Source organism: Pogona vitticeps, chromosome 1, assembly GCF_051106095.1.
Source record: "Pogona vitticeps strain Pit_001003342236 chromosome 1, PviZW2.1, whole genome shotgun sequence".
NCBI lineage: Eukaryota > Metazoa > Chordata > Lepidosauria > Squamata > Agamidae > Pogona > Pogona vitticeps.
The window spans coordinates 268,105,529-268,122,858 of NC_135783.1; the positions used below are offsets into that span (position 1 = coordinate 268,105,529).

The 17,330-nt window shown below is 37.2% G+C and overlaps 1 protein-coding gene across 25 annotated transcripts in view; it reads right to left on the minus strand.

Moving 5' to 3' along the window:
* PPFIBP2 (PPFIB scaffold protein 2) overlaps window positions 1-17,330 on the minus strand; it is a 143,292-nt gene that overhangs the window by 20,845 nt on the left and 105,117 nt on the right. For 19 of the 25 annotated variants that reach the window (XM_072985799.2, XM_078383980.1, XM_078383979.1 and 16 more), the window contains 8 exons: window positions 16,834-16,926; window positions 15,478-15,586; window positions 13,041-13,073; window positions 9,704-9,765; window positions 7,375-7,450; window positions 3,194-3,300; window positions 3,035-3,102; window positions 1,076-1,136 (listed from right to left, as the gene is read on the minus strand). In XM_072985799.2, coding sequence (XP_072841900.2) covers window positions 1,076-1,136; window positions 3,035-3,102; window positions 3,194-3,300; window positions 7,375-7,450; window positions 9,704-9,765; window positions 13,041-13,073; window positions 15,478-15,586; window positions 16,834-16,926 — 609 coding nt within the window. The remainder of the gene's footprint in view (window positions 1-1,075; window positions 1,137-3,034; window positions 3,103-3,193; window positions 3,301-7,374; window positions 7,451-9,703; window positions 9,766-13,040; window positions 13,074-15,477; window positions 15,587-16,833; window positions 16,927-17,330) is intronic. The other 6 variants (XM_078383981.1, XM_078383978.1, XM_078383997.1 and 3 more) reach the window with 1 other exon arrangement.

Sequence of the window (17,330 nt, forward strand, 5' to 3'; positions counted from 1 at the left end):
TCCCACCCAGATCTACCCGAATCACTCGACATAGCCAGCAGGGGCGGCTGAGGGGTCTGACGCCGAGAGAGGCCCAGAAGGAAAAAACAAGAAACCGGGCCTTCTCGGCGGTGGCTCCTCGGCTGTGGAACACCCTTCCAACAGAAATTCGGCTGGCACCCTCGCTGGGTGTTTTTAAAAGCCAGTTAAAAACTTGGTTATTCAAGCAGGACTTCCCTCCAGTCAATTAAGTCTTTCTCCTTTATTCTTTTCTTTGCTATTCCATCTTGGTAATCCTCTCTTTAAATTAATTGTTTTAAATTGAAATTGTAATTGTAATTTTATGATTTTATATATTTTTATACTGTTCTGTTTTATTTTGTAAGCCGCCCCGAGTAGACATGGTCTAGAGGGGCAGGGTAAAAATCAAATCAAATCAATCAATCAATCAATAAATAAATATACAACAGAGTTTTAATCACTCCCTCGAATAACTAATCCATACAGCAGAAACTGCTCAACAATTTGTTACTCCAGACTTATATTGAGCAGTGCTTAACACTAGAGGATTTTCAGTGCCTGGCTCGAATATAAACTGTTAGTGTGACAAAATAGCTTCTTTATCAAATATACAGATAGCCAGGATATTTATTCCATAAGAAGAAACTGAGCACACAAAGGAGAAAATAGACCTTTGGATTCCAGAATAACTGGAAAAATTAGTCTTTCATTCAGTTGCCATACAAACACAAAATGAAAAGTCAACAGAAAACATGCTGGAGAAACTATGGAAGGCATTCTGTTTTTGTAACCATACAATCTCTGAATGCCATTACACCAATACATTGCCTTCTACTTGACTCGATATCCACTATGTGCTAGTAGGAATGTATTGGTCCAAGTCCATTAGAGGCCATTAGTTTCCCTTTGTTCTAACTGACACATTAGGCAATAGATTGGATATATTTGTAGCACAGACCATTCCCATCTTTATTTTTGTTGATTTCACATTTAGGAAGAGAAACATTTAAGAATTTTCTATATGGTGGCCTTCGCACATGCAAACACTTGAAACAGAAAAGATATTTCAACCAACCTTTTCCAGGGATTCACTTTGCAAGTCTTCAAGACTACTTGATATCTTTTTCTGAGATACTCTTAAAAGAATAAAGGCAGTAACACACATTATACATGATGTAAATACATGTACACATTTTTTAAAAATCCACACACAACTCTGAAGGAATATCCAGATCCAGTGCTGGAAACCTGTGGCTCTCCAGGTGTTCCTGACTTACTATTCCCATACTCCGTACTCACATCCTCTGTCACTGACTAGAGTGGCTGGGACAGGCAGTAACTGGAGTTCAAAATCAGGAAAACCACAAGTTCCCCAGTCCTGAATTAGAAGTAAGAATGTAAACTGGCATTTTCATCATCTATAAAGTTAAGGTTCAATTTCTAAATAATGAGGACACACAGTTAAAGCTCCTGCATAAGCATTCTGTCTCCTTTTAAAAGTAGTTATCATGTACAGTGTGTGTATCTGCATAGCATTTGTTGATCTCATTTGTGATCAATAGTCTAGGCAAGTTCCCCGCTGATGTAGTCATGCTACATGCAAATAGGTCAGTAAGTGTGGTGTTCTTAGTTGTGATAGAATACATGCAAAATATTTTTATTATTAGGTATGTTCTCTGTGGCCCATCTATCACATAGAAAAATGGGAGTGAGCGCCATAAACATGCTGATTTCCTACAACTGCCTGCTTCCATGGGTATAGGACAATCTTCCAACCCCCCCTTTTTTTGTCCAAACACCAGACTCATAGCTCTAAAATGTTACTCGTTTGGACTGGACTCAAATTCCCAAAATCCACCAGCCACCCTGGCTACTGTTATTCTCAAGATAGAAGTATTTATATACCCAGGTACCTTTCCATCTTAGGACAGAATTGATTTGCTTACCAAAAGGAAGCAGAATAGAGATGTAAATCACAATAACTACTGTTGGACACTAAATAATTCCTTTCTCTTAACTTTCCCTCCCTTTCCCTTCCATTCATGGATATCTGCCTTTCTCCCAGCAAATAACATTTAAGTAGTAAAAAATCAAATGAAAGCAAGTAAACAATTAAAACATTAATAATAGTAAAATACAATTAATGATGCATCAATAATAACAAGATGATGCTCAGAAACCTATTACTCAATTACACTTGTATGAGGCAAATCATGGGAGTCTTAGTGTGGTGTCGTGGATAGAGTAACTGACTAGGACTTTTGGAGAGCAGGGTATGCATCTTGACTTGGCCATGGAAACTCCCTGGGGGCGTGGAACTGGTAAAACCACTCCTTAAATATCTCGCTTACTTTGAAAGTTCTATTAGGGTCACTGTAAGTCAGTTCCAATTTGACAGCACAAGACACACAAGGAAAATCATGTAAGTTTTGGTGGCAATTTGCTGCTCTGGTGGAGTGGATAAAACATTGGACTAAGGTTTGGGAGACCTAGATTCATATCTCTGCTTAGTCACATAAAATCATGCAATTTGGCTGGGTGGGTTGGCACTGGTAATACCAGTCCTTAGACATCTGACATACCTCAGAAACCCTACTAGGGTCACAATAAGTTCGATGTGACTTGATGCCACTTACCATCACCCTGAGGTGCTGGATGCTTTCCTGGGCATGTGCTACTGCATATACTTTGAATATTTTAACTGAGAACGCTTCACATATATTCTGCGTTCGCAGTTCTAAGCTTTCTCCATTTGTTGAAAATAGCTTATTTGGTGGGACTGGAGAGCTTCCACTAAGGGTAAGAAGACATAGATTTTAAAGGAATTGTCTTTTGGACACATTCTAAAGAAAACATCCTCCCATTCCTCACCCTGTCTGACCACATACTGTTACCACAAAAACTATTTTTGAGTGAACTGGGTGTGGGTGTGGGAAAAAAAGAAAAAAAATTACATAGTAAGAACAGAACTTTGAGCAGTCATAATTTAATAGCAACCCTCCTCCACACACACAAGGGTATTAGATATTCTTGCCTGTTTTCGAGTGCTTTCTGTGGAAGAGGAGGCGGTAACATAGGTGTGGTCAATTCTCGTGGAAGTACCTGTGTAGAAGTAATAAAAGTGGGTTTGCTTCTACTGAAAAACAAAACATCTCCCATGTAAACAGAGAAAAGGAAGAAACAACCAACCAACCTCTGGCTTGTATATTTCTATTTGGCCCTTATTCATGGGATTCCATTTTCTTAAAGTTGCCTCAAAGTCATCTTCAGTGCTACCAGATAAAACTCTTTCTGAGGTTCCTGAAAATATTTAAATTTAAAATTTTCTGTTAAAGAACTTTTAGAAGTGCCACTATTACTCAATGACCAAAATCCTGTTGCTTAGCATAGTAAGTCACAACTAGAATAAGTCCATTTCCATTGAATCATTGGGAATTTGGTGTGTAAACTCCTCTGTAAAGGGATTCAAATGGGTGTACTCGACTTATGACTTACTATGCTAAAATAAGTTATAAAAGTACACCCATTGAAATCAATGGACCTTACAGAGTTTACTCAGCAAATCCCCAATGATTCAATAGGCCTACTCTAGTGTAAACTATTACACTAGGTAAAAGGATTTCAGTCTATCTATCTATCTATCTATCTATCTATCTATCTATCTATCTATCTATCTATCTATCTATCTATCTATCTATCTATATATATCTATCTATATATATATATCTATATCTATCTATATCTATCTATCTATCTATCTATCTATCTATCTATCTATCTATCTATCTATCTATCTATCTATCTATCTATCTATCTATCTATATATATATATATATATATATATATATATATATATATATTTCTTTGGCAGTTAAAACTGAGTTAAAACTTAGGAGCTGAAGAATACATAAGCATAATGGTGAATCTACAGCTTTTGATATAAAACTGATAAATGTAAGGTTAGAGATTTAAAGTAATTTACCCTCCATTTGTTAACTAAATAATAATTAAATAAAATACCAATGGATATAACAGTAATATTGGTTACTGGATGAATTTGAGTAACTAACAAATTAACCCAATAACCACTACCGGGGGGGGGGGGAATACCTTTGTTATTACATTCTCTTTCTTTGTTCTAAGAATCTGAATACAAAATATTTCCAATCACAGCAACATAGGAAAGAAACCTAGCTATTCAGTACTGGTTAGGCTGCATTCTGAGTACTCTGCTCTGTTTTGCATGTCAACAAACTGGAGCACGTTTAGAGCAGAGCAACAGGGATGATCAGGAGACTGGAGATCAGGCCCTAAGACTGAAAGAGCTATTTTATGTTTAGCCCTGAGTAAAGAAGACCAAAGGGAGAAATGATTGCACTTTTCAAATACTTGAAAGACTGTCATCCAGAGGAGGGACAGGATCTGTTCTTGATTATCCCAGAGTACAGGGCACTTAATAATGGGCTCAGATTACAGGAAGCCAGATGTTAGTTGAATATGAGGAAAAACGTTCCTAACTGTTAGAGTAGCACAACAATGGAAGCAATTACCTTGGGAGGTGGTGAGTGCTGCAATGCTGGAGGCATTTAAGAGAAAATTAGACAACCATCTGTCAGATCTGCTTTGATTTGGATTCTTGCACTAAGCAGGAGATTGGACTCACTGGCCTTATGGGCTCCCCGCCAACTCAATTATTATATTATTCTACAAGGAAAATCCTTGTTGTTTCTGGGGATGCCCTTCTCTCAGTTCTACCACCTTCCCAAACTTGTTTGGTGAGGACATGAGGTCTTTTCAGTGGCAGCTCTTAAGCTTTTGAATGCCTTACCCAGAGAAGCCAGGTTGGTTCCCTTCCTTTTGTACTTCACTTGTCAGGCAAAGACCTTCAGCTTTCAAGCAATCAACAAGGCTCTAGGGAATGTTCTATTTATGAAATTAAATTTTTAAAACATCTCTTGGTTCTAATCTTGATTAATGTTTAATTGTTTTTAAATGCAGTTTTGCGTAGTAATTGAAAGGTGTCATTATTGTACAATTTTAATTTTCCCTATTGGAAGAAAGGCAGCATATCAATAATACAAATAAATAAGTAACATCCAGTCATGTGCTTACTTCATATAAACTAGAAGGAAAAGTTATTAGCAGTGCAATTCTATATATGTCTATCCTGAAGCCAGGAAAATAGTGAATTACAGCCAGCTTAAAAAAAAAGAAAGTAAGTTCAGGGACGATGGGACTACAGTGGCTGTTTCTTCAAAGCACTTTGGTTGTGCTCTCTCAGCAGCCACTAATCACTAGGCAACACAGATTTTGGCAAATACTATTTATTTCCAAGAAGACTAGCTTATAATTTGTACAACAATAAATTAAAGTTTTCTACTGGCACTATTATGTCTTAAGTGCTCAGATCAAGTTCTTAATTCTGGAGATGTTTGCTGGGCACAGAAGAGATGCAGTCAATTTTATTTTATTTTTTCTACAAAGACAGTTTTATATATATATATTTAAGCTAAATGTTCTGTAGTTAATTATAGCAAACTGGGTCACTATGGTGTTTTGTGGCAAGCAATCTCTTTAAAGTTGTTATGTCACTGGAAAATGGAAGTGTGTTGAGTGAAATATTGCTTAATGTCATCAGTTCTTAATATTATGTTTAGAGAAATCCAGGATGGGTTGCAAAACAAGATAATTACTTCCAGCTTTTCTTATATCTCTTGTATTGGCTGGGAAAAGGTCAGCTATTGATGGTTCCCTTCTTGCTTAGACCTCTTACTAAGAAAAGCTAGAGAAGTGTCAGCCTGGGTCTAATAATGTCTAGCAAGCTCCTTATTATCTCAGTAAACATGCTATCTTTAGTAAAAGATGTGATGATAATACTGAAAACTAACCAGTCATAACAAATGGGCTTTAGAAGAGGCAGCAATGTTAGTCTGTGCTATCAGGCCAAAAAAAAAAAAAAAAAAAAAGGGGGGGGGAATAAAGACGACAAAAAAGTTGTGGCACCTTAAAGATGGTGGTTAGTCTTAAAAGTGTCACAAAGTTTTCGCCTACTTTATTACTATTTTCCTGTTACTTTTGGCCTGATAACAAATGGGGAATCTTTAAAAAAAGAATCAGAGTTGAACAAGTGGAAATTGGCCTTGAAAATTCATTCCTCTCCTCACTCCTACACACAGATCTGCAAAGGGGAGCCCCTTCCCTTGGAATGCAAAAGATCCGTATATTATATATGACAGAGAGTTTCTAAAATTATATCCAGAGGATGCTGCTCCCCCACCCCCAATTCCAAGTCAAACTGCTTTTCTTTGCATTCACTTATCTTCTTGGCTGGGTTATTTGAATGCAGACAGGAAGTATAACATTGCATATGACTGTCTAGTCAGTAACGAAAGATGCTTTAATAGAGAATTTTTCTGCACTCCTCCCTAACCCTAATAATTTTATTAGTCCCTGTTTAAAATGACAGAAAACTGACCAAATAAGGATAAATGGTTTGAGATATGGCCACGTTTTTATTGCATAGCGAATTAACTTTCACTGTCTGTTTTGGTGAACCACATGGAAATCATGGAATGTATGCAATTATCACCCATCTGGATCAGAGGCAGCTTGTTCTGAGTCAGACCATGGCTCCATATCACTCAGTATTGCCTTGCCATTGGCTAGGGCTCATGGGAGGTGCACTCCAACAACATCTGGAAGGTCATCAGTTGCCCACCCTGCACATAAGTGCTGGCAAACTTTCTCCGAGCAATGCATTCGCAGTACAATACAATCAAGTATATCTGGTTGACGACACAAACCCTCTTTGTTCAATATACTAAAAATGGTTAATATAGATTTTTTTTTTCAGTTTATGATAGAAATGAAACACATGCTGAAGAATTCTAGTAAAATTCCCCATAGTGAAAGCTATTATAGAACAAAGAAACATCAGGGGGTAAGAAAAGTGGTGATGCAGGAAGTGTGCATTTTATGGCTCTCAACCACATGTACATGCTCTGGTCTTTGGCCACAGCCCATACTCTCTATGCCTGGAAAGAAGAGAAGCTGTACTAGCATTTCCCATGAGAACCTGCCTTACTCTGCTATGGTGTTGAGCACCACTAACATTGTTACAGTAAAGGAATCACACAAATGCCATGGTGCTATTTAGTCAAGGAGAAAGGAGGGTTAGGGTACTTCCAACAAAATCTGAATCACAGAACTGATCTTCACATTAACTTCAGTTATTTTCGAAACAGGCCTTACTGGGCTGATTTATCTGCTTTACTACATTACCCACTTTTGTAGATTAAATAACACTGTACATTAAAACAGGCCATCCAGTTTGGCAAATCTACTTCCAAGCAGTGAACTTTCCACTAACTATACCTTGTACTGCCATCATTATCTCTTTCAGTCGTCGATACTGGCTTAGTAAAACTGTTAACTCTTCTATCCGACGGTCCTCAAAAGAAACAGAGACAAAAAAACTAAATAGCAATAATAAAAATATCCACACACATTATCTATTGTAGACTATGTAAAGAAAGCTAACGAGATCTATTTTTTCTAGCTTTTCTCATGACTCACTCACAAGAACCTTGTTGATTAGATACTGCTCATGAACAATACTGCTTGTCCTTGACAAATGACAATACAGTGGTGCCTCGCTAGACAGTTACCCCGCATGACAGTTTTTTCGCTAGACATTGACTTTTTGTGATTGCTATAGCAATTTGCAAAACAGTGATTCCTATGGGGGAATTTCACTGAACAATGTTTGGTCCCTGCTTCGCAAACCAATTTTCGCTAGACAACGATTTTGACGGCTCCCTCCTTGCTCACAAAATGGGTGTTTTCAGGACCTAAGCTTCGCAAGACAGCTATTTAAACAGCTGATTGGCGGTTCACAAAGTGGCTTTCCTATGGCCGATCTTCGCTAGACAACAACGATTCTTCCCCATTGGAACGCATTAAACAGGTTTCAATGCATTCCAATGGAGAAATGCTTTTCGCTAGACAATGATTTCGCTAAACAGCGATTTCAGTGGAACGGATTATCATCGTCTAGCGAGGCACCACTGTAGCATCATCATTACAGCACAAGGATTGTCATGGACATTGGAAAGTTGTCCCCAAGTATTTATTTTGCTGCTTTTAAGAGGCATTCAACACAGAACCATTCCTGAATTGAGAAATGTTGGCCCCTTTCCTGTGCCATCTTCAGCACCACCATATTTGCAGTTTATGTGTCAAATTTTAGTATGGGAAATAAAAATGTGACTTAACTCATTGTCTTAATGGTATAAGATACACCTATAATAATTGCAACAGACTGACATAACTCCATTTCCAATGACAGTGGAGAAGGACTGCATTTTCCCTTGTAACAAAATCCGTTACAAATTCATTACATTGAAAAGAAATGCCATGAGTCTAAGACAGAAAACAAATAACAACTATCCATTGTGTGGTGTGTCCAGAAGCAATCAAACACAAAAGCCTAAGGCATTTCAACAAAGTCATTGCAAACATACAGTTGCACTGGTCAATTACATTGTGAAAGTAAGCAGAAGGTCAGTCACAGAATTGTTTGAAGATGTGCTAGGATAAGATTTTGCTGTACTTCCCAAATAAAGATACATACTTATGAGTCCCTGTTTTACTAAGGCATATAGTATTAGCTATGCAGAAATAAAGCACTCCATCTCTCAGTGAACAGGAAGTTTGTTAGGACATGGGATACTTCAAATCTGCAGCAAAATTCCTTAGCTGTAGTCACTAGTGGCAAAATGATACCCTTTCCCTCTTCATGTTATTGCTGCATGAAGATGTACTGGTGTGTACATGAACAACAATAAAAAAAGGCTGACATACAGAATCAAAGTTAATATGGACCTTTAGGGTAGGGGATCATATGCTCTCTCTTTCTCACTCTGGTAAGACATATTATGGGGTTGATAGCCAATCTATGCATTTGCTTCCTGTTAATGGAAGTGAGGCATCATCCCCCCCCTCTCACAATTTCATTTAACACCACCTGCTTTATGTCACTTCCAGTAACTGAAAGATGAGAGGGGTCACGGCTCTCCTGTGATTAAATTATCTCTCTGTCATTTCCCTCATGAAAATAGGTGTGACAAGAAAATGTGAGCCATGGGAAAGTTTAGGACGCTGAAACTTTCAGGCTAATAACTAGTCCCACTCTCTAAGGGACAGCAACATCATGAAGGGCTAATAGCTATAATTTTCTGGTGCCAGGTAAAGAATTAACAACTCTCATAAATACCATCTTCCCTCTAATACCCTCTTTCTCCTAGCGTGAATGGAAAGTAGACTACTGCTGGTGGTTGTAAGTGAGGTATCCTGCTTTGCTATCTCTCCCCCCCCCCCCAAAAAAAACAAGAAGGGAACTCCTTGCAGCTGTAAACCGGATAGAAAAAAATGGGGATGGTGTTTTGGCTCACCTTGATGACAGAAAACCATGATGGGAAAACACCTTTGCAAGTTCAGTATCTAGTCCACTGGTTCTTAACCTTGGGTTACTCAGGAGTTTTGGACTGCAACTCCCAGAAGCCTTCACCACCAACTGTGCTGGCTGGGGTTTCTGGGAGTTGCAGTTCAAAAACATCCGAGTAACAAAGGTTAAGAACCACTGATCTAGTCTATTCTCATTACTATCAAAGCAAAATTTTAAATGCCTTAAATGGTTTCTCACCTTCTCCTCATTTGCAGCTAATAATGATTCCATTCCTACTTTCAGCCGCTGCACCTCTTGATCTAGAAGAAATGGTCAGAAGTTAGGAGGGAAAATATATTAAATCCTAATAATCTGGCATATGCGAAATAACAGGAGTATGTTGGGCGATCTTCTTAACAGCACAATTGTCATAAAAAATGAAATGGACCAGGGTCACTGACTGAGGATAGAAACAAATACATCAATACAAAACAATACAAAATACTGGCTAACAATTGAAAACCCAGTGCACCCCCATACCCACGGGACCCTTTGGAGTAATTCTTTTATTATGAACCTCTTCTCCAAAATTGTATTGATTGTTGGTTAAAGGCTTTCTCTTTTCCTTTCACTAATACAAATTCAATAAATCTACCCCAAATAGCATAAAAATATTCAAACTTATTTCCCCTCTTTTCATCTTTAGTTCAGTAGTCAATTTGTCATTTAACACCATGTCTCATACTTCTTTATATCAATCTTCTAATTTGATATCATGTTTGTCTTTCCAGTATCTAGCTATTAATAATCTAGCACTTGTCATAAAATCAGAAATCAATTACTTTGACTAATAATCAAGTTCTATCTTATAAAAATTGACAGCAAAGCAATTTTTGAGTTAAATTCAATATCTTTTTCCGAATATATCACATATTTCCTTAAAAATCAATTTCCAAAATTTCTGAATCAATTTACACTCCCACTACATATGATAATATGTGCCAATTTCTTCATCACATTTCCAACAGGCCTTAGAATAGTCTGAATTTATTATGTTCAATTTCACCAGAGTCATGTACCATCTTAAACTAATAAATAAGACAAATAAATAAACAAATTGGTGAAAAATGGCAAGGAACATGCATTGCACTGGCTGCAACAAAAAGTATTCCAATTTTAATATGTGATAGAATTCTTGTGACAATTTTTGTCCCAGCTGTTGTTCTGTCTGCAAAACCAAAGCAAAACATAATTTAAACAAGTACGTGGGAAGTGGCTTAAATGTGAGGATAAAGTAAGTGGAACATTTTATTTTCTTGAATACTAGGGTGAAGTTTTGAATTTGCGAAAAGTTTGAGACTTTTGACTTTGGGAAATAACCTGAATATTTCTAAACATTTATATGAATTACATGAATTATGAAAATTGGTGGTTACTGTGGTTTCAACACAGACCTGGAATAGAAAAATCAACACTTTCATGAACACCACATCTACCTAGATGGCTGTATTCAGAGGGAAGGAATTAATTTTAATAATTACCAACAGGAAAACAGTTCTGCGTGTATCTTTTACTTAAAGTGAAATATTAGTAGTAAAAGGAATCTTTGTGTAGCATAAAAAAGAAAAAGCATAACTTGGTGTGCAAAATTATTCCACATTTCAACATACCTGGGTTGTGCACTTGGTTTTGCACTCAGAGGGTCAAAAAATTTGAAACCCACTTGTCTGATTCCCCTTACAAGCGCAGTATCTTACAACCGAATTCTGACGATCAGTTAATATAAATCTGGTTTAGTTCGTCACTGCTGATTACATTTGTTTGAATGTGTTTGCAACAAATAATACAAAATTTATTGGGTGAAATCTACTAATGTTCACTTTCCAGGAGTACAGATTTTAAATGCATTAATTTTAGCAAAACAACTTTCTTCTGCACGCTCTGAAATTAGGGGTTGGGGAATCCTGTGGAGCAGACTATAGGGCCAGTGACTAAGGCAGGAAAAGGAGGGAATCTCATTTGTGCTCTGATGTCTCTTCTAGTATTCATTGCAGCACATTACCAAACAATGGCTGAAATCTTCTTGCATAATGACAGAAACAGCGTAACTTTTGCAAACAAATTGCCACAGATTAAAAAATCCTCTGTAGACCAAGTCACATGCAACAGATAACGCCTACAGAGATTTCTTAACTCATGGCCGGTTATCTTTAAATGTTACACTGTTTGTGTAACTATGAAATAGGATTTCACCCAATGATTTGTTTGGTTTCTACAAGCTTCTGGCCTGTATTTTGATCATCTTATGACCCATCATCCTCAACATGTAAATATGTATTGTAGTTAGCAAGCTGAAGTTCCATTTAGTAACTTGAAGCTGCCCCCCCCCCACGTGGCTCTGCAAGGTATAAATGCACATTAACAATACCTGGATAGGAGCTGCACTTCGAACAGGTATTGCGGGCATGTAATTAATGTTCTGCACACACTGAGAGATTTTCTTAATTGCTGGCTCTCAAATAGCTTGAGCACTAATTCATCTGATCCCGAGAGGATACAGCAAACAATGCACATAGAGATGGATTTGATTACAGTAATTGTGCAAGGAATATAGATTTCTACACAACTGAAATGAAACTATTCCAAATCCTGCATAACATGTGTAACATGAGAAATGATCCAATTTGTTCAAATTCCAAAGGAATACTTTACGAAGATGGCAATGTGACACACAAGGAAAAAAAAATTAAGAATTAGTGCACCAAAATTATTAGTAAAAAAATGGAGTACTGATATTCAGTTGATTTTAAAAATGCAAAATTGTGAATTATATATTCTAAGGAGTTTGCCTACCGTCCAATCTTAAGGACGAGAATGGAGCTATTAGTGGATTATATTGTTTTTTCATTTTGATATAGATAATGGGACAGACACAGACTCAGCCAAAGGAATAAATAAAACCAAAGCCACACAAAATAGCAAGCAATGTTGTGCAAGCAACCAGACAGATTTAAAGGAGGACAAGCAACAATACATTTTATGTCTTTAAGCTTTGGGTTACATTTTCATTATCATCTGCAGACTTTTCAAAAAGCTGTGTCAAGGTTTTCTTACATTTAAAAGTTTTTCTTTAAAAAAAAAGAGAGAGAGTTCAGTGAATGCCCCCTTTTCATCATGAATTAAAGAAGAAAATATTTAGTAGGTCAAGTCATACTCTAAAACCAACTCCCTTTTCAAAAACAAAAAGGGCAAGATATGTGTATATATTTGCATTCTTGTCAATCGACAGACAGGACATAGGCTGGAGTCCACCAATCTTGACAGAGCCTGTTAAAAAGTCCATGTTTATTAACATGCAACCCTAATATTTTTTCTTTCTTTCTTTTTTCTTTTTGGTCTGTCTGAGATAATACATCTGACTGTTTGTAAGCCATTCTAATTGCTGTCTGTTTGCTGTAAGCAGTGAGAGAATCATCCTGTGTGTTATGATCCAGCAGCCAAATATAGAGTTGCATTGAATGATTCCTGCTGCAGGAGTGCAGTTTAGGTATAATTTTTGTGGGGAAAGATAACAAAGTGAAATCTTTGGGCTTACGTTTTTCTTTTAGCCTCCGCCTATATGCTTCCTCTACAATAGGAAACGGAGAAAGTCAAATAATAAGCAGAAAAAACATAGATGAGATATTAAGTGCAGTTTCATCATCACATTATGCATTCAAGAGTAAGAAGCATATCTTGACATACTGCTGAACGCTATCGCCCTTGAAATGTTGGCAAAAAGAGAACAAAGTTTTGTTCCCACGTCAACGTGACTTAGCCTGTGTTTACTCAGATGTTCAAGTTCCACCAAGGTCAGTGGGGCTTACTTCCACAGAAGTGTGGATGGGGTTGCAGCCTTGCAGTGTAATCCAAGGCCCGTTTTGCTCAGAATTTGGCCCCAGTGACTTCAACAGGAATTAGTGGGGCTTTCGTCATTTTAGAATCAACACCAAAAAAAATACAATGGGCTTCAGGAAATTAAAAGATTGCTCTCTTTTCTGACCACTGTTAAGAGAAACAGCATGTTCTAGTAACACATGCACATCTTGTTATACTAAACATGCACAAAGACAACAAATAACCCCCAGCCTATATAAGAATTTAGTGTGCATCAAGATGCATTTGACTAAATTCCATCTAAAATTGCCATTTATCTTCTTGGAAGCAATAATAAATGGTTTAACTTTAATGCCCTTTCAGTAGGTGAACAAAGATTCAGCCATTTATGGTTGAAACTGAAAAACTGATTATTGAGATAAAAGATTATTAGAATAGATGTACGAAGTATAATCACTTTGATCAGCAAGAGCCTTGATATATGCTGCCTCTTATGAACGGCTGTAACACTTGTCCTGTAAAGGCTGTTACTTATAATAACCACAAGTGCACTCCATTAACTTGTCGATCACAATGAGTTAGGTAGCTGGCTGTAGAGCCAGAGGCTGGAAGCTCAATTCCTCACTGTGCCTCCTAGATGTAGACCCAGCCTGTGCAGCCTTGGGCAAGCTATACAATCCCAGGGTGCCCCCAGAAAAAGGGAATTGTAAACTACTTCTGAGTACTCAGTACCTCAAAACCCCAAAAAAGGGTCAACATAAGTCAAAACTGATTTGACAGCATGTTATTATTCTGCCAAGAAGAAGATGAAAACTGTATCACACCTCATCTGTGAATGTCCAAAGATTGCACAGATTACAAAGTTAGCCATGATAGAGTAGCAAAATTAGTGCACTGGTCATTTTGCAAAAATTATAACTTGCCAGCCTTCAAAAACCCATGGGAACATCAGGTAGAGAAGGTGTCAGAAAATGAGGAAGTCAAGATCTTGTGGGATTTCCAGATCCAAACCAGTAGACACCTTGAGCATAACCCACCAGACATAGTACTAATAGAATGAAGAAACATCTGGATCACTGACATTGCAATTCTGGCAGATGCCAGGGTTGAAAGTAAAGAACTGGAAAAACTAACAAAGTACAGAGACCTGACAATCGAATATTGCCAATTTTTGTAGATCTGATGGTGTTATTTCTGAGATCTGCATTTGCTTGTAATACTGTTTGAAATTTCTTGATATTGTTCCCCAAGCATAATGACTAGTGCACTAATTTTGCTACTCTGTCATGTCTAATTTTGTAATCTGTTTGTGCAGGCTTTGGATATTCACTGGATATTTCATCTTTTTATTGGCAGACTCAATATTTGCTGTTAGTACTAATTCCTTGGTTCTTAGCTTTCATCATGGTGGTTTGGAGTGCTTGTTCTTGTGCAGCAAAACTCAAGCCTTTGGTTTCTTTCTTAAGGGTCCCCAGTTTTAGCCATGCCCATGTTGAATTATGATAATGTTTGCCATCAGTATTTCTCAGGTGTTGTCCATGTAGATGTTCCACAATTCTTCTAAAGTTTCAAGGAGTCGTTACTGTAAACTACTTTTGTATCCTTTGAAAGTATAATAGTAATTGTGTGCCATCAAGCCAATTCTGACTTATGGTGACCCTTTTCAGGGTTTTCCGGGTACAGAACACTCAGAAATGGTTTACCATTCTATTCTTCTGGGGGTGCTCTTGGACTGTGTAGCTTGCCCAAGGCCACACAGGCTGGCTCTGCTCACAAGAAGTACAGCATGGAATCAAACCTCCAACCTTTGACTCCTCAGCTAGATATCTAAACCACTGAGTTATTAGCCTGGAAAGTATTGGATAAAAATCATATCAAGATAAAGGGAGGCAAATACATCTACATGTAACAACATTTTTAAAAAGCCTTGAATGAAAATAGCTGTTACACACTGAGAAAAATACCCCAGTATTATGGGATTACAAAACAACACTGATCAAATTCTCTGTGATAGAAATGTGTGCTCTTTCATTTTAAATGCAACGCTCCAAATTTAAATCTTAATGACAGAATGGGCAAGACTATTTTGGAGCATCAAAATAAACCCAATCTTTTTGATAAGCAATATTGCTATTTCTACATCCCTATGAGGTTACCTCTTTCTGCAATTTCATTATTTGTTGATGTCCTTGAGATTTGACTCCGCAGTCGTTCAATTTCTGAGTCTTTTAGAGCTAACTGTTCCTGAAGTTGTGCTATTTCAGCCTGAAAGAACAGGTCAACGTTAGTTTTCTTTTCATCTCCATCCTTTACCAAAAGAAGCAAAGACACAAATAACCACTTTGCACTATATTCTGTAATGCATATTTCCATTAGGAGTGCTAAGCATATACTCTATTATCTTTTTCCTGGCAAAAGTGTGCGTTAAAAGTTAACAATATAGCAGGAAGCATAGGAATGCTGATAGGGTGGGGAAATGCATGTCTCACAAGATAATAACGCAGAGGATTCTCTTCAGGAAAGAAAAGAAAGAAAATAAACAAAATGACAACAATAAATTACAGTAGCACAGGAGGAGGGGCTTTATAGCTTTCTTACCAAAAATTATTTCCAGAAGATCACATCAACTCTGGGGGGCAGAAAGGGTAGCATCTCTATTTGTACTTTTCCTCTTTGTGGGACAAAGAGAAGCTATGGATTGGGTTAATGGAACAGGATAAATTACTTGTTCATTCTGCACCAGCCCTTTTTCAAATTAAATACAGAGCCCCTTGTATGTGCTTTATAAGAAATGGGGAAAAGTCAGAATTCCTGGTTATGGATCTGTGTGGTTCAGCTCTAAAGTATCCATATTTTGCTAAAGAACAAAGCAGAGACACCAATATTTCAGTTAGTGATGAGTGGGATTCAAAAGCTGCACACTATAAGACAGAGGCCATAAATCATGCTAAGCACATACGCTGCAGATAGAAGAATCTAGCTTTAGTTGTTGGCATCACCAGGTAGGCCTTGGATAAAAAGACACCTCAAGACACCTGGGGTCAAATCAGAGGACAGCAACTGCCGAAGGCACTTGCCTAAAAAAAAAAAAAGTCAAGTAGACCAGATAGGTGGGGTATAAATCAAATAAATAAAATAAATAGTAACAATAATAAATAATGGTCCAATGTGTCCTTCTCAAAGCATGACCGAGTGCTTTAAATTAAAGGCTAGCTACAATTAGAATGGCAGAATTTTAATGCTATAATGCTAAGCAGAGATGAAAAATATGTTGTTCAGGAGCACTCCTACAAAAGAACGATGAGTACTGAGCTCAGTAAAAATCTTGGACACTTAGAGGTTTGTTAAGTACACATCACATTCCTTTTGGGGATGGAAAAATGTTTCTGGGGCCATTTCTACACTACAGGCTACATTTCTAAGAGTACCTGTCTATGGCTATCTTGAGTATACATTCTATGGCAAACCTGGATTACTCTGTGTAACAGAGGCAATGGGACTCTGATGCTCACTTTAGTTGCTTTCAGCTTCCATTCATATTGAGTTCTTTCATTTTCCAGTTCTTCAACCTTAATTTTTAAATGTTTCAGTTCCTGTAACAAATTCTAAAAAGAGAGAGAGAGAATTAAAATCATTATTGATGAACATGGACACATGGTTGAAACAGTTCAGTCAATGCTATAATTTCTGTAAAACGAAGTTATCCTGGTCTAGAATAATATGAGTTTTCTTGATTTGATAGCCTGTTTAAGTGTACGTGTAATTTGTAAGCCGAGACAGCTACAAGGAAAGAACAACAAAGGGAACACAAGAAAAACAATTAAATAAAAAATTGCAGAAAATGGTATACTGTGTCCTATAAACAGAAAAGAAATCATCTTCCTTTGAAAAAATGAAAGGAATGTAACACAATACTAGTTCAGTTTTTATATCAAATTAGTAATTGGAAACCTACTGTTGGCTTGCACATTCCATTCTGTCCCTCCTACCTAAACACAATTCCCCCAAT